The following is a 21,441-nucleotide window of genomic DNA, read 5'->3' as shown; positions in this document are numbered from 1 at the left end:
TTACTTGACGGTGGGGTGCACCCTGTTCTTGGCCCGGAGGGGCCTTTTCTTCTTCACGGCCGGAGCTCCGGCCACGCAGGGTTTGTGCGGGGGCAGCACGGAAGCTGCCACGCTGAGGCCTCTGCTGGCTCGGAGAAGCCGGCTGGGCACGGAGCCCCTGCTGCCCGGCGGGGCGGCAGGAGAGTGGGAGGACCCTGGGGGGTCCCGCGGGGGCTGCAGGGCTGTGTCGGAGGAGATCTCGGCGAGGGGTCCCTGCTGGGCGCTGCCTGCGCCGTACCTGCTGAGGACATCCCCCCGGGGGCCCTTCCCGCGGCCCCGGGAGCCCTGCAGCTGGTGCTCGATGCGGTACAGGTCCTCCGTCACCTGGTTGACCCGGTCGAACTGGGCCAGCAGCATCTCGAAGAGGGAAAGGAGGCGCTGGATGTCAGCGTCCACTTCCAGGCTGTCCCGGGTGCTCAGCACCAGGCTCAGCCCGTCCAGCTGGCTGGAGGAGGTGGAAGCCCTGGAGCTGTCAGAGGCAGCGCTGGGAGTGGGGCCTCGGAAGGACTTGGAGTCGCTGGAGCCGGGACGGCAGCGGCTCCATCCCTTCGAACCTCACCTTGTGCCGGAACTGGAAGAGAAGAGGGAGCAGAGTTATTTTGGGAGCTGCTAAGTGGGAATGCTGTGCTACGGCACCGTGCCCTGCTCCAGCCAGCCCCAGGGCTGCTCCCAGGCACGCCTGGCAGACCAGGCCACAGCACAGACCTGGGGACAGATCCCAGTTAAAACACATGACACTGTGGGACTGAGAACTGCCAGCAGATGCTCCTACAATGTCCCAACACTAACCCAGCTCTTGGGCATCCAGGAACAGCCACTGCTCCTCATCTGCCAGAGGGACTGGACTGGGAACAGCAGTGGGAAGCAGCCAGAGGCAAAGGATGGTGGGTGTTGTCTCTCTGCACAGGTCTGCAGCCCCCTGCCTGCTACCAGACCCCTTCTCCAGGGAGCCTCCCAGGCTGCACTCACCTCCTTGGCTTTGCTGAAGCCCATCCACATCTTCAGCCTGCGCACAAAGAGCTCCACCATCTCGTAGTCCTGCGGCTCGAAGGCCGGGCGGTACAGCTCGAAGTGCATCTCCCGGTAGCTGTAGATGAGCACCACAGTGAAGAGCCTCAGCACGATCCACAGCTCCAGGATGATGTAGCTGGTGTAGAACAAGCAGTAAAAGCCCGAGGCCTGGGGCAGGCAGGGCCGGAGGCTCAGGCTGCCCCGCAGCACGGAGAAGAGCTGCAGGAGGCTGCTGCCAACGCTGCGGAAGGGCTCCGAGGAGGAGGAGAAGAGCTGCAAAGGGGACATTGGAGAGTTCATGAGAAGGGATCCATGATAAAACCTACCCCTGACTTCCAATACTCTACTTCATCTTAGAAAGCATAAGCCCTAAGGAGTGGCCCGTGAATCAGCTGTGACAGGGACAGACAACAGGGCCAAAGCCCAGAGCACCCCGTGCAGGATGTGTGTGGAGCACCCAGAGCTGCTGGGCTTTGCTCACAGTTGTTGGTCAGGGGGGGACAAGGGACAACAGGACCAGGGGCTTGTGACAAGCAGGGCTCTGCAAGGCCGGGCGGGGGCAGCAGGTGGTTACCAGGAAGCCGAGCTGAGCGTAGGCCAGGATGAGGAGAGTGAAGGCCAGTCCCGCAGCCACCAGCTCCTTCGCAGCCTTCTGAAGGGTCTTCCCAAACACTGACCACTGCCTGACAAAGCGCAGCTGCCGGGCAGCCTAGGAGCAGGAGAGAGGACAGTGTCACACCACAGGACCACTGCAGAGGGGCTGCGAGACCCTTCTGGTCCATAGAAGGGTCTTTCAAACATCTCAAGCATCATTCCAAACATCTCAAACAAGTCTGAGAAATGCGAAGTCAGGCAGAACAGAGGACATCCTTGTCAACGGGCTTCTCACAGACAAAACCATCCCATCATCCACACTAGGCTGGTCTCCTCAAGGGAACAAAGGGCCCACCACCTCCATCCTGCAGTACAGGCTGGATAGGGCATCAGCCTCGTTGTGTTTGATCAGTACTGGACACAGCAAGACCAGAGCACTGTTCTTGTTTTTACTTCAGGGTCCTTTGCCACCCCTGCCCTGGGACTGTGCCTGGATGATAAGCTGGCATAGGACAAAGCACACATCCCTGCCCCTACGCTGCTCCCACCCAGCTCCCTCCATACCTGCACAGTCAGGAGGAAGAGGAGGGATGCAGCCAAGGTGCTGAAGATGGTGTTGAGAAAGGCCACCTGGTAGAAGTTGGTGAAGCCCTTGCGGTTGTTGAGGTACTTGAGCCACTGCTGGTCAGCAAGGGTGGCTTGGCTGAGGTGCACCACCACAGTGCACGTGGTGAGCAGGATGAAAACCCACTGGCCATAGTTGCCCCACAGGGTGAAGTAGGCTCTGCCCTCCTTCTTGATGGACAGTGACTCAGACACCACGAAGTAGACCACAAACATCATGAGGAAGACCTGGGGGAGGAACAGAGAGGTCACCAGGGGAGGAAGGCAATGCTTGACTGCTCTGGTGCACAGGGGGACCCTGCAGCACCCCAGGACACCAAAAGCCCCATGGAGGAGGCCGAGTTCTGCCAGCCCACAGTAGGAGCACACTTGCCCCAGTCCTTGCTCACTCAGTGCCTGCTCCCTCCTGCCCCTGCAGTGAAGACCCCAACACATCCAATGCACTTGTGGCAGGGTGGCAGTGCCCATAGGAAGGGGACACTGGCTGATGTCCTCGCTGAGGACAGAAGAACAAAAGCCTCAAGATTCCAGAGCAACACAGATGAGTTCAAGGAAGCAACAAGGCTGAGACAAGACCAAAAACTGCTGTCAGGCAGGAGGAATCTCCTTCCCCTCAGTGGTGCCAGGACAGAGTGGTGATAGGCATGGGGACAAGTGGCCTCAGGCAGGGGAGCTTTAGTGCACAGCGACCAAGACTGCTCTTCTGGGAGCCCAGGAGATGGTTCCCAGAGCCCTGTGTGCCATGACCAAGAGGGAGGTGGAGCCCAGAGGGAAGTAACAGACTGACCATCATGAGAAGCTGCAGAGTGACCCCCCCGCTGAGGCGCAGCAGCGGGAAGGGGCTGATGGTGATGGTGGTGATGGCCTGGCCAGCCCCCAGGAACTCCAGCTGGAGGGTGATGGCAGCGTGCAGGTCCACGCTGGGGTTGTACTGCATCAGCTCCACAAAGACTGCCCGGCTCCTGTGGAGGGGAGAACAGCTCAGGGCACTGAGACATCATCAACTCTGGGCTTTGGTGCCGCTGTTTGGTAGGATCATGGATCCTCTCCCCTTGTGACACCCCAGCAGCAGCCCTCCAGAACCTGGGTGGCAGCAGAGCATCTCCTTCACCCCTGCCACACTCACATGTTGTCAATCCAAGTGTGCTGCTGCAGGAAGTCCAGCTGAGCCCTGCTTTCCTCCAGAGAAGCCCCCAGCTCCTGGACGTAACCGCTGCTATCGTAGAAAGAGATGTAACCCCAGTACCAGACCCTGCAGAGGAGAAGCAGCCAAGGGGTAAGAGCTGAAGGACAGAGCAGCCACTGGTCAGCTCTCTTACGTGGCAGCCGAGGAGCAAGTGTGCAGGTGCAGCCCCTGAACCCTACACTGCACAGCCAAGGGTGACAGCTGCTTCATTAATTACTTCACAAGACAAATTAGAGAAGTGCATTGATCCACCTCGATGTTCCCAACCTCTGAGTAGCCCCCAGCCCTGTGGTGCCCCAGACTTCAATAAACACACATCCAGGGAGAAACAAGAGCAGAAACCAACAGTGATCTCAGGCCCAGTATGCTGGTAAAGGCCAATCTGCCACAACTCTTGAACAGCAAGCCAGTGCTGCTCTGTGGTCAGCTGTGTCACCTTCTTCTGCAGCTTGTCTCTATCCTTGAAGCCAGAGTTGAACCCTCTGGCCCTGAGAACACTCCACTGCTGTACAGTCTGAGATGACAGGCACATCTCCAGGGAAGCTGGGTGAGCCCCCCCACCACTCCCACCACCCTTGTGGATGTGTTCAGGGAAGGCCTTGGGCCCTTCTGTATTAATTTGTGCCTTGCCAGGTTCAGGGGCTGCGCTGGCCTGGCCGTGGGGAGGGCTGGGACCCTCCTGAGGACCCTCCTGGAGATGACTTGGTGTCTGGAGCAGGGGGGGCAGGTGGGCAGCTCCTTACCCCGTCAGGTCGGGCGGTGAGTAGGCCCAGGCAGCCGTCCCGTTCCCAGCCTGGCCCCAGCCAGCTGCCCAGTCAGCGGTGGAGAAGCCCTGGGGGTGGGAGCAGCTCCTGCTGGCAGCCAAGCCCAGCCCACGCAGGACACCCTGGGCACTGAGCTGGCACTCGGCTGCAATGAGACCAACACTGTCACCCCCAGAGTGCTGGGCACATAGCCCAGCCTTCACACCCAGCATCTCCCTTCTCCCCCAGCCACCTCTGCACCTCCTCAGTCCCACCCTCCAGAAGTCAAGCCAACCTCACTCCTGAGTGCAAATCCCCCTGATCCACTGCCCCAGCTCATCTCTGCAGGAGCAGAACCAGGGGCTCACTGATGCAAAGAAAAACCTGCCACCGTAACCTCTGCCTTGCTTCATTCAGCTCCATCCAGACCTGGCCACATCATCCCTGCAGGAATGTCCCCCAGCCCTGGACAGCAGACCCTGCCCACCTACAGGAATGTCCCCCAGCCCTGGACAGCAGACCCTGCCCACCTACAGGAATGTCCCCCAGCCCTGGACAGCAGACCCTGCCCACCTACAGGAATGTCCCCCAGCCCTGGACAGCAGACCCTGCCCACCTACAGGAAAGTCCCCCAGCCCTGGACAGCAGAGCCCTGCCCACCTACAGGAATGTCGCCCAGCCCAGGACAGCAGACCCTGCCCACCTACCTCCCTGCAGCCGCAGCTGGCGCAGCCGGGCCGTGCCCAGGGTGGTGCTGCAGCTCTCCTGGCCCGAGCGGTTGTTGTAGAGGTAGGGCAGGAAAACCTGGGACATCCACACCCAGAACTGATCCGACCTGCGGCGGGGAGAAGGTGTGAGCAGCAGAGCTCCCAGGCAGCTCTACCAGGGCAGCAGCTTCTGCCTGTCTCACCCCTGACCATCTGGGGACGGAGTTTTGGAGCTGAGCTGGGCTGCTCTCCTCCTCCAGCAGGCAGAGGCACCACTTCCAACCATTCCACCAGCTGAGCTGGAGTGTGGGAAATGCTTATGTGACATGCAAGACCTAAAGGTGATTAAATCCACCTGGCAGCAGGATGAGGATCAGACCTGTGGGTCTGTGGCAGCACAGTGGAAGAGAGATGCTATTTACCTGCTCTCCCTCTTTACATCACTTGCACTCCAGAAACTCCAGTGAGTTCACTGGAATCATTCCTGACTCATATTGAAGTGAACAGAAGTTTCTGTGACTGTGGCACGGACAAGTCTGTTTGCACAGAAGGATCAAGGGATCTCTAGTGAGATGGGTACAAGGCACAATGAATCCCAGGCACTGTTCCAAGGTCAGGCAGGACTGCTGGAGTGTGCAGCCCGGGAAAAACTCAGCTGGGAAAACCTCAACTAGTTCAACCACACGTGCAGAGCAAGGCAGGGAGGTCTCTGCATCTAACCAAGATAGTTAGTTTTGGTTCTCATGACACTTCATGGCTAAGCCCTAACAGTTGTAAATTCTGGAGACAGAGCAAACTGGTGTCCTTTAGGCCAGAGAGAGATGAACACCTAGAACTGACACAGTCTCTTCCCACTGAGGAAGTAATCAAAATGCAAAGAAATTAAATCTCTCAACCTCCCCAGGTTTCTCTGCTCTCCAGGGGTGGAGAGCCACAGGGACAAAGAGGGACCTGCTCACTGCCAGAGAAACCAGTGTTCCCAGGGGACTTGGGAGTCTCTTACAAGAGTGAGCGTGGAGCAGGAGCCCAGCATCCAGCCCCAGACTCCTGGCTGCAGCCCTGCACAGCTGCTTTGCTACAGAGCAACATCTAGCTCCTCCCCAGCCCCAGGACCTTCACAGTTACCTCTTGATGCGGAGGAACTCGCTGCTGCCCAGCTGCTGCTTGATGGAGCTCTGCAGGAGGAAGGCCCTGCTGCTGCGGGAGGCATCTCCGTAGTTGGTGAGCAGGATCACCAGCAAGAACATCATGTAGATGAGGAAATTCTGGCAAGCAGAGAGTAGGATGGGATTGCACCCAAACACCTGAGGGGGGTTTGTTCCCTATCCTGCACCAAACTGGTGTTTTCCACTGCAGGATCAGGACCCAGAGCACACTCTTCTTTCTTCTTCCATATGGGAAGAAGTTTACAATGAAACTCAGAGCACAGGCTCAGAACAACATTCTCTGTTCAACAGGATCAGCCCAGCCCCATGTTTCAGTAGCCATGAGATGCACAAGCTCCCTGTGGGCTCCTGCAGGCAGGCAGCTCAGCTGGTACCACCACTCTGGGGGTTTCCATCCCTTACAGGGAAATGGACCAGTTAAAAATAACTTGACTGGGTCAGAGCAGCTGTGAATTCCCAGCACAAGTGTGGAGGGTTAGCTGTGAATGAGCTACAAAGAGATGGAAACTTCTCCTAGAGGGGGAGGCTTGTGTTTCACAGGACTCAACTAATGAATGTTCTTGTGCAAGTTGGAGTCTACTCCACACTGCAAACTCTGCCCTGATCTCAAACACCTGAGTGATGGAGTCAAACAAACCAGCTGCTCCAGATCAACCCTCTTAGGGTTCTGCTTTCCAGCCACCTCAGATCTCACAGCTTTACAGAAAAGATAAATGTTCCTGCCAGTCTTTTACAGATGGGGAAGCTGAGGCACCTATTAGCTGAGGAGCTCACAGCTGGATTTGGAGGACCCACACAGGATTTACTTTGGCTCCCAGAGCTAGCACTCTGCCACTGCCCTGGGCCCCAGAGGCATCAGGAGGTGTCTTACCTTCAGCATCCTGTGTAGCAGTTTGACCTTCCTGGCCTCCTCCTTGGCCTGGAAAAGGGCAAACCCCTGTGGGGGTCGGACTTTGCTGATCTTCTCAGAAACATGCTCAACAAGTGGGTGCTCCACCAAGGTGTCATCTTCCTCGGGGTGCAAGCGCTTGGCAACCAGTGAGAAATAGAGAGCTTCCAGCAGAACCTGAGGGCAAGGATGTGGTGGGGAGACCTGTGCCACCAGACACAGGCAGCAGCTCCGTGGGCTCCTCAGCACAGGGATCAAGCAGGGCACCAAGGCTGAGGACTCTCTCAGAGCAACTACAGGACCTTGAAAACAAATTGCCCCCAGCCCTGCCCCTCCTGCTGTGCTCATCTTTCCCCTCCTGCAGGGACACCAAGAGGGGGGAGAGTATCCAACCCACTCAGCATCCAGCATGACTGGATGAATACCTGGACAAGATGTTAATTACAGCTAATCCACAGATACAGTACTCATGTTATCCTCACCTTCAGGGGCTCCCAGACCAAGAAGGATGCCAGGAAGCTGAATATCCCTGAGATGAGCCACATGAGGGCAACGCTGGAGGAGAAGCCCACCCCAATCCATACGGAGACCCCTGTGGAGGTGGCGAAGAGGAGGAGACTGATACCATGAGCCAGGGAGGAGCACCAGGGTGGCAGCAGGCGCTTCCGAAACGTTTGGTCTGCAACTGGAAGCAAGAGGGAAAACAGGAGTAAACGTTACTGCAAAAGGGTCCCAGTGGGCACAGGAAGGGCCGAGCACACCCCCCAGCATCTCTGTGCACACGATGGCACAAAGACACCACAACCAATTGTTGACAAAGACAAAATGATGGATTTTAACAGACCCAAGAGGACAATAGCTGCTGTGTCCTGTTTTCTGTGCTGCAACCTGCCCCAGGAAGGCTGTGCCTTTAGAAGCCAAGAGCTCATGCCAAGAGAATTGATGCCGAGCTTCTCCACAGGACACCCAGACACTCATCAGACCCACTTACCACCCCCAGGCCTCACGGGCCCTGGCAGCCTGTCCCCTGCCCCTGCAAGCCCTGCTGGCATGACCAAGCAGGAAACATCTGTTCTCTTTGCTTTGCTGATTTGAACTTCCCTTGCCATCTGGCTCCCCTTGCCCCTGATTCTGTACAGAGACTCTCCCAGGGACCCAGGGCTGCTGAGGTTCAGGCTCCATGAGAAAACATCAGGAAATAACAAATGCATCCCAAGCAGGAGAGCTTTTCCTAAGGCTCCTTTTCCATTTACCCACCTGTGCCTCCCAAGCTCTACTCTGTGCCACGACTCCTCTTCCCACACATCCCCACCCTGGCACAGCCCTGCAGGCCTCCTACCTGTCCACGTGGACTTGGCTGATCTGCTCACTTCCCTGGGGGGAGCTGCCATGCTCTGGCCTTTGTCATTCAGCTTCTGCATCATGACAGTCTCCACTTTCTCCCCGAACACGCTGGACCTGCCGAGGCAGAGGGGTGACCCTGGAGAGCCCTGTCCCATGGGAATCTGGCACTGAACTCCAGTGCTAACACTGGTGCACCAGCCCCAGCCAGTCATGGAATTTCCTTCTGGAGCAGCGGGCCCTGCCTGCCGAGGCAGGCAGGTGCTCTGGGGGTCATGGAGGGCTGGAAGTCTTTCCCCCCCCCTTTCCCTGCTGCTTTGCACTGGCCACCCAGCTGGGTGGTGCTCAGGGTCCCACAGCAGGGTGCTCAGGGCATGATAACACAACACAGACCCAACCACTTTGCTCCCTCCTGTCAGAGAACCCATGTCCCAGCACTTGGTCAGCAGCCCACAAAGCTCTGGAGATACATCTTCAGCCAGGGCTTTAAGGGGATATTCCGGGTGGCTCGTGGAAGGGCAGCAGTGCCCTCCTGGAGCTCTGGCTTAGGGGGCTGCAGGAATCACAGCCAGCAAAAACACACTGACTGGTGACAGGGCTGACCCCAAGGTCTGAAGTGTCCCAATGCCCAGCTCAGCTCACTGTGGCTGGTGCGACCAGCTGCTGCAGAGCCAGGTGGGAGGGCAAGGGACAGGAGGCACTGGCTCAGTGGGGAACTCTGCTCCCCAAATACTCACAGGCCTGAGATGAGATCTGTTTCAGCCCTCATGTACGGCCCCAGGTCCTGGGAGTGGGAGATGCCACTGGCTCCATCTGCCAGGATCTGCCGGATCAGATCCTCATCTGGGGAAGAGAGTGGGCACATCAGGATTTCTGCTGTCCCAGACTGAAATCCTCATTAAGAAAACACAACCCTCCTCCTCTGCCCCTCACACAGAAGCCAGCAGTGATGGCAGCAGCCTCTGCTGTTCTGCCTTCTCTAGAGCTAAGCCAGAGCTCCCAGGAACCAGACTGTTCCTCCTGCACCTTCCAGGGGCATTCAAACCCCAGCACAGAGCAAAGCTGCTCCCACACCCACCTGAGGCCGAGAAGTACCGGGGCTGTCCCTGGTGAACCCCAAGTGACAAGCTGTCCTCCTCAGTTGCCAGCGGGGCCTCAAGTCCAAGGTGGCGACTGGCCCGGCCCCTCTTCAGCTTCTGGATGGTGTTGCCCATGATGGAGGGGTCGCTGAGGAGGTCTGGCCAGCTCAGCAGGGCCTCACTGGAGGGCCACCTCACGAGGCTGGGGGAACACAGAGGAGTGGGTGCCCCACACAGGGTACATGTGGGGAACAGGAAGCAGGAGAAATGCAACTGCCACAGCGTGAAGGATGGGCTAGAAAGGCAGCAGCTGTGGGAGCACCAGCTCACCCTACCAAAGCAGAAACTAAAGTGCACTCCTGTCTGCTGCAGCCCCAGAAACCTACTTACCTTTTGGAGTCCTCCAAGAACAGATCTGTTTTGGTTTGCTCAGAGAAGGCCTGTGGAGGAAAGGGAGGCAGTTCAGGCCTGACACTGGTTTGCGTCCGGTTTAAACAGCGGGTTGTTAACATCAGGGGTCCCAGGAAACCCGGAGCCTGAGCTGCTGTGAGCCCTGGGCCCACCCCTCCAGGGTCTGCTCTGCTCAGATCTAACGCCCAGGCATGCTGGAGAGATCCATGCTCACAGACATGGAGCAGGAGCTGGAGACAGCCTGTGCTCAGCACCCAGGGCTGGCCTGGAGACCCAGGTGACAGACGAAGGGCTGTGGCTCTCCTGTCACCTGTACAGAGGCACTTCAAGACGTCAGTTCCGGCACTGACAGCTGTGATGGGTGTGGTGGCCCTGCAGGAGAGCACACAGACCCCTACAGCCTGTCCAGCTTTCAGGAGAGAAGCAATTACCTCTGCCCGGAGCCCAGGGAAGGTGGGGAAGGAGCTGTCGAGGATTGAGGAGTCCAGGTAGTTGTCGATTTCCAGGGACTGCTGGTCTGAGTGAGTCAGGGTGTGGTTGATGGAGACCTGAAGGAGACAGGAAAGCTTGAGCAGGAAAGGGGAGACAGGAGGTAACAATGTCACAGTGGCTCCGAGCCCTGCTGCTCCCTTCTCTGCTGGGGAGCTACACGCTTGTGCAGGCAGGGCTGGGGGGTCCCACAGCTGCCCAGCAGGGCTGGGGACAGACCCACTGCCTCCCAGGCACCTTGGCCACTCATACCCACCCACACTACAGACCAGGGCCACCTAGGCTGTCCCATGTACAAGCTCCCTGGAAGTCAAATGAGTTTGCAGCCTCCTGCAGAGCAGGGAGTGCTTGCAGGAACAAGAAATACCCAACACACTTGCTGCTCATCAGTCACTGAGCAGCTGGCTGCAGCACTTAATGAGGCTGCTAATTGAGTCTAACTAGTTGTTAAATCCCCAACAAATCCTTTCACAGCTGCCTAACCACAGCTCTGCTTGGGGAGCTGAATCTGTACCCAGGGTAGGCAGTGCATTAGTAATGCTCCACTGAGCATCTCTCATGCTCCTGGCAAGGCAGCAAAGGGTCAGGGGACCCTGTTCTCAGAGGGACAGGTCACTGCCTGGGCTCTGACCATGCCCAGACCAAAGGGCAGGTTTTAAAAGCTGTTTATTCTCAGGGACAGAAGCTGCTCCCAGCCCCAGAGCAGGCAGAGACTGGCTAAGGGCATGGGTCTGGCCATGGCACAGGGCAGCATGGAGGCACACCCAGGAAAGAGCAGAGATGTCTTGTACCACAAAGGGCAGAGTCCAGCCTCAGATGGGCAAACCTGGTGGCATCGCACCCATCTGAGCAGCCTGCAGCTGCTTCTCCCCATTACCTTGCTACGAGCCATCCGGAAGAGAAATAAGATGACCAGGTAGAGAGGATAGACCACCACGCTGGACACCAGACCAACAGCCACCGTGTCCACATTGACAGGGATCAGGTTGGAGACGGCCCCATTGCTGGAGAGAGATCAGAGACCAGGTTACCAGGAGCATCCAGGGTTGCCAGCTAAGCAAGGGGGGAGACAAAACTGCACAAGCTGGCACTTCAGGTGTGCAGAGAAAGAAAAGGAGCACAGGCTGGGCTCAGGAGACACAGGAGAACCAGGAAAGATGATCAGGTTGACCTTGGTCATCCATTTCCTGAGCCCAGGCTCTTTGGAGCAGACCCAAGCAAGGCAGCTATTCCCAGCAGACGGAAGGTGTGTAATGGGAAGGGCAGGAGGGGCCCCACAGGCCGGGCCAGAGCAGCAAGGGACGCGCACCTGAGGTGTACGTTGCCCACCACGCCGTACCACACGGCGTTGGCACAGAGGAAGAGGAAGATGAGGAGGGAGCAGCAGGTGGCTCTCTGGACGCGGGTGAAGCGGCTGCGAGGCGGGTGGTCCCACAGGGACAGCCAGACGTGCTTCTCAAAGAAGCCCCGCTGCAGCTCTGCTGTGAAGATCCGTGAGAAGCTCCTCAGCTCTGTCTCACCTGAGCACAAAAAGAGAGACCCTCAGGGCCAGCTGCAGAGGGAACACAGCCAGGCCTGTCACCACCCCTCCTGGCAGGATGATGCTCAAGGAACTGTTCACCCCACATCTGCATGGTCCCTCCTGCACAGCTGGGTACTTGCCATGCCTTGTCCTCTGGCACAAAGGACCCAGCAGAGCACCTGGCTGCACAAGGCATCAGTACAGTTAGGAAGAGCAAGTGTCCAGGCTCTGTGGCCTCCCCGCAGCACAGTGAGAACTGTCGTGCTGCTCAGGACCACCCCAGCCCCACACCCCAGGGGCTGAGCACTCACTGGCTGCATAAACCTCTTTCTCCACTAGGCCATCGTTCTCTTCGCTCTCCACCGACAGCCAGTCATTCACCAGGAAGAAGTAGCTCTTGCTGCTCTGTAGGTCCCGGACTATGACATGCTGCAGGTACCAAGATGGGCTGAGTCCTACAAGTTAAGAGATAAAGAAATGTGTTTCATGGCAGAGAGTCCCTGTGTGGACTTGCAAAGCTGAGAGGGCAACCCTAGAGCCCCTCAGTGGGACAGCAACAGTTACCCCGTGACACCATCTCCATTGGTGGGACTTGCACAGTTCCCAAGAGAAAGGCTTGGCACAGCCAAGTCACCTCCTAAGCTGTAGGGTAGATTTAGATTGGATGTTAGGAAGAAAAGCTTTGCTGTGAGGGTGGTGGGACACCCAGGTTGCCCAGAGAAGCTGTGGCTGCCCCATCCCTGGCAGTGTTGAAGGGCAGGTTGGATGGGGCTTGCAGCAACCAGGGCTGGTGGGAGGTGTCCCTGCCCATGGCAGGAGGTTGGAACTGGATGATCTTTAAGGTCCCTTCTCACCCAGACCAGTCTGATTCCACATGGACAGTTACAGATGCTGTCCCAGCGCAGTGCACTGTGCATACAGGAGATCCCAGCTGAGCAGCCTGCAGACCTCCTGGTCACCATGGTCTCCAGCAGGGTCAGCTGAGCCTGGCTCTGCCCGGGGTGTGTGGCTGCTGCCCCAGGCCTGCTCCCCCCTCACCTTTATTGTCGTGCCAGACGCGGATGCGCCAGATGCTGCCCAGGCTCCGCTCCGTCGCGATCTGGAACACGTCCAGGCTGTTGCGGTGGAAGGCGTTCTCTCCATCCAGGTGTCTGTGACCACTTTTATGGTCCACCCCATACAGGGCGATCCCCACGTGTGCCGTGGTGCCTGGCAGAGGTGATGGGGCTTAGTTAGGGAAGCCTAGCCCAGGGGGAGCAGTTTCCCAGTCCTGCCTTCTTGCCAGTGACCTGGTACCAGGTGCAATGGTCCTTCAGAGGGGCCACCTGGAGACTCAGGAGGCAGGAATGTGCTCAACAGCCATCCCGTTCCTAGGGACAGTGGCCTGGAGGACAGCTGCTCACATTGGCCTGGTGCATGGACCTTGGCATGTTCACAGTTTTCCTCTATGGAAGGGACTGAATCAGACATTGCTTGCCTTGCTAACACCCTAACCTGAGATGTTTGTTGTGGGTGGTTTTTTCCCACAAAGTAATTTAAAGACTTGTTTCCTTTGACTTCTGTTTCCAGCTTCCAGCTGCTCCCTGGTCCACCTGCTCAACCTGGATGGTTCTTTGCGTGGTTTCAGGAGAAAGCTGCTGCCAGGGACATCAGTGGTTACACTAAGATCAATGGCAGCATATTTCTGGCAGTGACACAGTGGCAGTCTGTCCTTGCTCAGAGCTTCCACATCCCAACTGCCTGGGCTTCCAAGCCCAGGGTGATGTTTCTGGCAGCTCTAGCTACTAATCCAGCCCTGGATCAGAAATCCAAGCTTTCTGCCTTTATGCTGCTGGGAGAGATTCGGATGGCAAAAGAAACTCATAGATGCTGGAGGACAGCAATATGGTCCATCTAGAGGGCCCACAAGGTCCAGATGCTTCTTCAGGAGAGGATTAGAAGTGAGGAACAAACCCCGACTCTTGGCTATTCCTGCAACCACAGCCCAGTCAGGGAAAGCAGGGTGGGAGTATTTCTGAGCTGGGTGACTCCTTCCAGCAGCAGTTGCTTGTCCCACCCCAAGAGCAGCATGCTCTTCTCCAAGATCTTGACCTGCCCCATCATTGCTAAAAACCAGCCCAGTGAATGCTGTGGAAAGCCCTGAACTGCCTGTCTGCTCAGTGCTGCTCCCAACACCAGCTCAGCTCTGTGCCCTGCTGGGGAGCACTTGGTGCTTGACGTGCCGAGGTGAGATCTCAGGGGAACCACACAGGTGGCAATGTTAGGAATAAAGCACAGGAGGAGAGACAGTGGGCTAACCTGATCCTCTGCCCCAGCCAGTTTTCACCAGGATCTCATATTTGTACAGCCCGTTCTTCCCACAGAAGGGAATCACTCCCACCCGGTTCATGTCGATCATGTCCAGCTTGTGCACGATCAGCGCGGCCACCGAGTAGGTCACAAAGCAGACGGCACAGGTCAGCAGAACGATGTAGTTGAGACCTGGGCCTGGAGCCTAGAAGAAAAGAAGTATGTGGTAAGTAAGGCAGCCTCCTTCCCCAGGAGGATCCTCCCATTCCCCAGGAGTTTCCAAGCCCAGGGTGATGTTTCTGGCAGCTCTAGCTACTAATCCAGCCCTGGATCAGAAATCCAAGCTTTCTGCCTTTATGCTGCTGGGAGAGATTCGGATGGCAAAAGAAACTCATAGATGCTGGAGGACAGCAATATGGTCCATCTAGAGGGCCCACAAGGTCCAGATGCTTCTTCAGGAGAGGATTAGAAGTGAGGAACAAACCCCGACTCTTGGCTATTCCTGCAACCACAGCCCAGTCAGGGAAAGCAGGGTGGGAGTATTTCTGAGCTGGGTGACTCCTTCCAGCAGCAGTTGCTTGTCCCACCCCAAGAGCAGCATGCTCTTCTCCAAGATCTTGACCTGCCCCATCATTGCTAAAAACCAGCCCAGTGAATGCTGTGGAAAGCCCTGAACTGCCTGTCTGCTCAGTGCTGCTCCCAACACCAGCTCAGCTCTGTGCCCTGCTGGGGAGCACTTGGTGCTTGACGTGCCGAGGTGAGATCTCAGGGGAACCACACAGGTGGCAATGTTAGGAATAAAGCACAGGAGGAGAGACAGTGGGCTAACCTGATCCTCTGCCCCAGCCAGTTTTCACCAGGATCTCATATTTGTACAGCCCGTTCTTCCCACAGAAGGGAATCACTCCCACCCGGTTCATGTCGATCATGTCCAGCTTGTGCACGATCAGCGCGGCCACCGAGTAGGTCACAAAGCAGACGGCACAGGTCAGCAGAACGATGTAGTTGAGACCTGGGCCTGGAGCCTAGAAGAAAAGAAGTATGTGGTAAGTAAGGCAGCCTCCTTCCCCAGGAGGATCCTCCCATTCCCCAGGAGTCACGCATGGTGGACCCACCCTTCACAGCCACCCACACCACACACAGGCAGAGCCAGGTCCCAGCACAGCCCCACCGAGCAGCCACAGCAGCTGCTGGAGCTGCTGCTGAGAGCTCCCTGCTCCCAACTACCTCACCCCAAAGGAGCTAGGAAGAGTGTGAACACCCCTGGGAGGACAGAGATGCTGACAGGGGCAATCTCACTGGGATAAACCAGTGCTGGGTGACAGCTGGGAAGAGCCTTGGGCATCTCACTCAGAGGTGAACATGCTGCAAGGTGTCCAGAATCAAGAACAAAGCTGCCAGAAAAGGTCTGCTTCAGCACCAGCAGCCAGGATTCAGGATCAGAGGACATGGTCCCTCTCTGAGCTGTGCCCCAAAGTGCTGTCAGGGCCTTGTGCTGCTCTGGGACTGGGCAGAGGTCACCCATGACCCAGCTGGAACATGAAGCCAACAGAGCCCGAGGCTTCCCTCTAGGTGACAACAATCTGTTCCACGTGTGGCAGTGCTGAACAGCCTGTGCTGTGTTTTACTCACAGGAGAGATGAACTGGACGGAGTTTGGAGGGACAAAGAGACTGGCCCCAAAGGCTGTGAGGTGCTGAGTTAAGCACACAGCCTGGTCTGGCCTGGTCTCTTCCAGTGGGATGATGCCTTCTGTCTTCCAGCGTCTCTCCTGCTCACTGAAGTACTGGCAGAGGGAGGTGTACAGCCCCAGGGTCACCTCCACGGGGGACCAGCTGAAATGGTTTGTGATGTTGATGTAGTAGGTCTGGATGGTGTCATCCGTTCTGGAGAAGGGAAAGGCAGGAAGGAGACACTGTTAACCCCTGCTGGAGGGACCAAGCCCTCTTCTGATGGATGTGTGCCCAGGGAAAGCACCTGCTGCAGGCACGTGAGAAGGAGGAAAAGCCCAGTGAACGTGGTGTAATTGACACCACCCTTTGGCTGTGCTGAAACTCTGGGGTTCCACAGGCCACCTGAGTTCTTTATCTCAGCTCCTGGAGCACTTGTATCCTCTTCTCTGTGCTGGCAGCCTTGCACAGCTCTCCCACCACCCCTCCCCATGTCCCACCAACCCACACATTTCACAGCAACTCTCTGGCTCTGGGCTGGGAGCACATTTTGCTCATTACAACCATTATTCCCTCTTTGAACATCCTGTTACCAAAAGCCATGGAAGCTGCTCTGACTTACACAACAGAAGCTCCACTCTTGCCCCACCTATTCCCAAGCTGCCTTTTCTTCTCAGATAATGCCCAGGAATGGCTTGTAAATAACAATCAGCTCCCGGGCCAGGCAGCAACTGAAGTTACAAGAACAACTGCTCTGATAAAAATAAGAGAGCTTTGCTGCAAAACCCCAGAGCCCAGCAGCAGCACAGGCCATGCTGCAGGCAGGCAGTGTGGACAGAAGCCCACGAGGAGAGCTGTCTCCTCTGAGGCAGAGGAGCCCTGTGGAGAGCTACAGCAGCACCAGCCCTGCAGAGCAGCCTGGCAACAGCCACAGCAAAGCCCTGAGCATCCCCCCACGTCCAGCCATGGGACAGCATGGGGGTGACAGGGATGACAAAGGAGGCTTCTCTTACCTGGGTGAGGTGAAGAAGGTGTAGAGCTTGTGGTCACTTCCAGCCAGGGCGTCCAGGCTGATTTTCTTGGCAGCAGTACAGTTGTGCTCATTGGGCTCTGGCTGGTGATGGAGATAAGCCATGATGAAGGGCTCAGGCTCACTGGCAATGTAGTGATCTGTGTGGGGAGGGGGAGGAAAAACAGAACGTATGCTATGAACTCCAGGGAAGGTTGGAGCACAGCTGTGCATGTTCAGGGAGGAGTACCAGGAACACAGAAAGTCAGGAGAGATGGTTTTCCAGACTACACTCCCTCCATTTGCAGCTCAGAAGATCCTTGAGCAAGAGGCTCTGTTTACCACTGTAGCTGAGCAAGAGGGAGATAGGACAAACCCCCACCAGTGCTAATGTGGCTCAGCAGGGCTGGGAAAAGCAAAAGGCTTCTCAGTGGCAAAATCCAGAAGCAAGGATTACACTGGGGATCAGATAATGCCCATGACAGGAAGAACCTCAGCCATGCAGTGTGGAACTCACTGGCTACACTGGATACCCCCTCCCACACCAGCTTTCCCTTGACACAGCACCCAGCCCTCCTCTCCCATGGGCAGGAACAGCAAAGAGCAGAAAGAGCTGGATCTGTCTGCGCTACCGTTCAGGACTCTGTAAGTGAGCTGGAAGTGCAGTCCTGCTTCTCTGTTGTTGCTCTCCATTGTCACAATGAGGCTCACAGATGTTCTTGGCTCAATGACTTCAGTGCCAGCAGTGAGATTGTCAGCATCTGTGCTGTTGGACACCATGACTGTGATGGCTTTCTCTGAGTCCAGGCTCCCAATGGGGATCTGCACCCCGGCGTGTGTCTGGAACTCCATGGAGGCCACCTTTGTGGACACAGTGTAGTTGCTGATGTAACCAAAAGGGAAAGGATTGGAGTCCACCTGGAACATAACCTGAATGACATCTGTCAGGTTGGACAGGGTGGTGTTGAACGCCTGGGGGATGGAGAACTGGCAGTTTGGTGTGTTCTCGTAGCAAAGCAAGTTGAAGGGATCAGACCGCTTGCCCATGGCCTTAATTTCTCCTCCCACCAGCTCAAGGGGCTCTTCATTCAGCACTCGAGACTTCATGAGGATGCGCATCAGGCTGGAAGACAGGTTGTAGGCTTTGGGGGCCAGCAGCAAGTTGTGGGAATCAGCCAGCATCTCCTGGGGCTTGGGTTCTTGTGAAGCTGAATTGACCAGGTGAATTAGGTCACCTGCCAAGAGAGAAATAAAGGTGAAAAGAGAGGACGTGGTAAATAGTCTAGATAACTGCTGCAGTCTAGATAACATCTGACACCTTCCCAAAACAATCAGACAAGTCTTTCCTTACTGCCTTCTCACTGTAACTCTACACTGTGCACATGACCTCCTGCACTGCAGGTGTTCAGTAGCCCACCAGTAGCCCACAGCTAAAACCAGAGCTGTCAGCAACTCCTGCAGCTCTCACCTAATCTACAGACCTTGGTGGTGAAAACTGAATTACAACAGGAACCAGGTTCCTGTAGGAACCAGGCTGACCTGTGATGTTGAGGATGTTGTCAGCGATCCCAGTTGGTGTCACAGTGCCCTGGGTTGTTTCCCCTTGCAGAATGGTCATCATGGTCTCCAGCTTGTTCAAGGTCCTTGTCAGGCATGACTTGCAAACCAGCTCCTTGCTCACCACCTGCAAAGGGAAAGACCAAGGCAAGTTGAGCTGACTCAGTCCTGAGAAGACCTCAGCACATTTGTTCAAACACCATTTGCACCCTGAGAGTCACCCCAGCTCCTTCCAGCACCAGGGAGGTAACTGCTGAGACCATGGCTGCTCTGCTCACACTGAGGGATGCCAAGAAGTTGTGAGGGTCTTCAAGACTCTTCCATGCTCCTCTCCTCCTGTTACAACCTGCCAGCACACAGGCAGGCAGGCTGGGGGTCTCATGGAGGAGGCTTTAGGGCTGGAAGAGCAATTAAGGGCCCCATGTTCATGTTCCCTGAAATTCACTTGCAAGGCTCAAGCATGTCTCCAGCTGGTGCATCTCATGAGCACCCTTTTGGGGCCACACACTATTCCTACAGATATCAACCAGAAGGAGCTGGACAGGATCCCTCCATCCACTCTGCTGTCTTCAGTGGAAGCAAGATTTAGCCCTCATTGAATCCATCTCAGTGTCCAAATACTCCTGAAAGCTGTGGGAGGGATCCTGCCACTCAGGCATGATGGATGCCCCTCCCTCTGCTCCCAGATGTGTCCAAGAAACAGAATGTTCTAGCCATGGCCTGGAGCTCCCTGCACTCTCAAGGGCTGGATGGGAGGGACTGAGGCAACACATGGAAGCTGTTACCACGACCCCATTCCTAGCTCTTATTAATCTTTTTTTTTTCTTTTAATCATCATAGGATTCAGACATGATTCACCATATGTTTTGGTGAAGAATCAAAACAGCATCTGCAGGTCAAGCATTCCCCCTGTTCTGCTGTTATTGGTACGTGATGAGAAGTGAGGACATTGGGGTCCAGGAGGCAGTCAGGTACCAAGGAGGTGGGGAAGAAAAAGGCTGATTGGGAGGAACCACCCAAGGAGCTACTGTTGCGGAAAGAGAACCTGGTAAGAGGACTGGGATGTGCTTTTTTTCCCCTACAGGAAAAATTCCTTCTGAATTTTCCTCTCCCCTGTAGGTAAAATCAAAAAAGTATCAGCACTGCTCGATAGGAAATGAAATGTGCAAACTCTGTGCTGGCCTCGGCCACTTGAGAAATTCTAGATTACTGTTTTCCTAAGCTTTTCATTCCAATCCAGAGCATGGACTAATCCTGGAACGTCAGCTCTTCCCGTGGAACAAAAATTCTATTTCTAGACCAAAGCTTCCCCAGCAAGATCAAATCACAGGGCAAAAGCCCATGGGAAACAGAGAAAAAAACACCCCAGCAGGATGTGCTGAACCCCTAATCCCTGAGGAAAGATGTGATTTTTGAGCTTTGCAGACTCTGAAGCAGAGAAAGGAGCAGCAGAACAGGGAGTCTGTGGGTGGGACACAGTCTGTCCATCATTCCCAGGACAGCCTACTCCCACCCAGAAGGGCTGCAGACCTGGCTGGGCAGGCGAGGGGCAGCCAGGGTGGTACCTGACTCCAGCCTGACAGCAAAGATCCAGGAGGAAGAGCTTGCCAAAGAGAACTGGCACCCACTAGACCCAGGCAGGTTACACAGCTGGGCTCTGGTCACCTTGCCCATCTGACAGAACACATTTGGCCACTCCTGAACCCATGGGCAGCAGCCCCAGCACCAGGGAGCTGGAATGTTTACCCAGCAATTGCATGGAAGTGAATCCCAGATGGGTCTGGATGCAAAGGGACCTTAATGATCACCCAGTCCCAACCCATCTCTCCCAGCAGTCCAGGTTGCTCCAAGCCCCATCCAACCTGCCCTTCAACACTGCCAGGGATGGGGCAGCCACAGCTTCTCTGGGCAACCTGTTCCCCTGTCTCACCACCCTCACAGCAAAGAATTTCTTCCTAATAACTAATCTAAATCTACCCTCTTTTTATTTACTTTATGCTTTATTATTTTCTTATTCCAGTCAGGGAAGCAGAGCAAGGACAAAAGAGCCCCTAAGCTGCACGTGGAAGAGCAGGAGGCTGGAGGAGGTGCTGGGGAACCTACCGTGCACTGGGCCAAGGCAGCAGAGATCTGCTGGATGTCATCAACTGTGTTCACCTTCAGAGAGTTCAGGGTTTCCGTGATGTTGTTGCGAGTCCAGATCCGGAGTTCGAATTCATTCCCAGTCTCAGGTTCCAGAAGCATGGAGCGCTCATACTGGGGGGATAAAATCAGGTGGAGTGAGGAAATGTGTTATTTCAGAGGACGATGAGCTGTGCTGAAGTCACCTCCTCCCTGTGCTCTCTATCTCCCTGCCTCTGCTCTTCCCTGGGGGAGGATCTAATGAGCTGTTTTTTCTGCAGAACTGCCTCAATTTCACTTTTGCTCTCCAAGTAATTATCTTAACAGCCTCCCACTTGACAGCTAAGTAGCCCACCAGCGTGTAGTTCTTACCCAGCTAAGCACAGTCCTGTGCACGGGGGATTGTTCCTGCCTGGCTTCCAGGCCTGCCAGAAGCTCATCTGGGGAAGGAAAGTGTGAGCATAGCCTGAAACCTCTGCCCTGCCTGTGCGGGTGCAGGCAGAGGGACTGGGCCCTAGGTAGGCATGGAAGTGAATGCTGTCAGGAGGATGCTGCGCCTGCTCTGTGGATTACAAGCTTGGCAGGCAGGCAGAAGATCTTTCCAGCTGAAACAAGGAGGTCCCTTAGCACCCAGAGCATCACCTGAGCAGCTACAGAGTTTCCAGCGCTGCTGAAATGGATCAGGGGAAGCACGAAGGAAGCAGGAGAATTTAGGATAAGATTTCTGGTTCTAAAAGGAGTGTTTAGACTTGAGGCTGACAGTAAGGAGTAAAAACTACCTGATCTTCTGGGCAAAAAAGCAGGGTGCATGGGAGACACCCAGCCACTGCCTCCTCTGGGACCTCTGCTTTATTTTGCATCCCCTCTGCCTTCTCTGGTCATTCTGCCTCTGGAGCTTGTTACCCTTTTTGATGCATGAAAACAGCTCCAGCCCCGCTCCCAGCGTGTACATACAGTGACTTACATGAAGAACTGCAGCATCAGTCATTTCCCTA

At 55.9% G+C, this 21,441-nt stretch overlaps 1 protein-coding gene across 1 annotated transcript in view; it reads right to left on the bottom strand.

Moving 5' to 3' along the window:
- The window catches only part of PKD1 (polycystic kidney disease 1 (autosomal dominant)), a 51,755-nt gene continuing 30,314 nt past the window's right edge, over positions 1-21,441 (bottom strand). Inside the window, 27 exon segments of the mRNA XM_010002610.1 lie at positions 1-562; positions 564-610; positions 1,009-1,323; positions 1,625-1,759; positions 2,209-2,496; positions 3,056-3,230; positions 3,395-3,520; positions 4,198-4,363; positions 4,905-5,032; positions 6,030-6,169; positions 6,942-7,136; positions 7,442-7,644; positions 8,299-8,417; positions 9,038-9,143; positions 9,379-9,581; positions 9,770-9,819; positions 10,222-10,338; positions 11,157-11,283; positions 11,589-11,799; positions 12,113-12,256; positions 12,840-13,010; positions 14,920-15,115; positions 15,723-15,975; positions 16,773-16,929; positions 17,401-18,003; positions 18,308-18,452; positions 20,429-20,581. Of these exon segments, the coding sequence (XP_010000912.1) occupies positions 1-562; positions 564-610; positions 1,009-1,323; positions 1,625-1,759; positions 2,209-2,496; positions 3,056-3,230; positions 3,395-3,520; positions 4,198-4,363; positions 4,905-5,032; positions 6,030-6,169; positions 6,942-7,136; positions 7,442-7,644; positions 8,299-8,417; positions 9,038-9,143; positions 9,379-9,581; positions 9,770-9,819; positions 10,222-10,338; positions 11,157-11,283; positions 11,589-11,799; positions 12,113-12,256; positions 12,840-13,010; positions 14,920-15,115; positions 15,723-15,975; positions 16,773-16,929; positions 17,401-18,003; positions 18,308-18,452; positions 20,429-20,581 (5,235 nt within the window).

Source organism: Chaetura pelagica, unplaced genomic scaffold, assembly GCF_000747805.2.
Source record: "Chaetura pelagica isolate M959 unplaced genomic scaffold, ChaPel_1.0 scaffold438, whole genome shotgun sequence".
Lineage (NCBI taxonomy): Eukaryota > Metazoa > Chordata > Aves > Apodiformes > Apodidae > Chaetura > Chaetura pelagica.
This window is presented reverse-complemented; position numbering and strand designations above follow the sequence as displayed.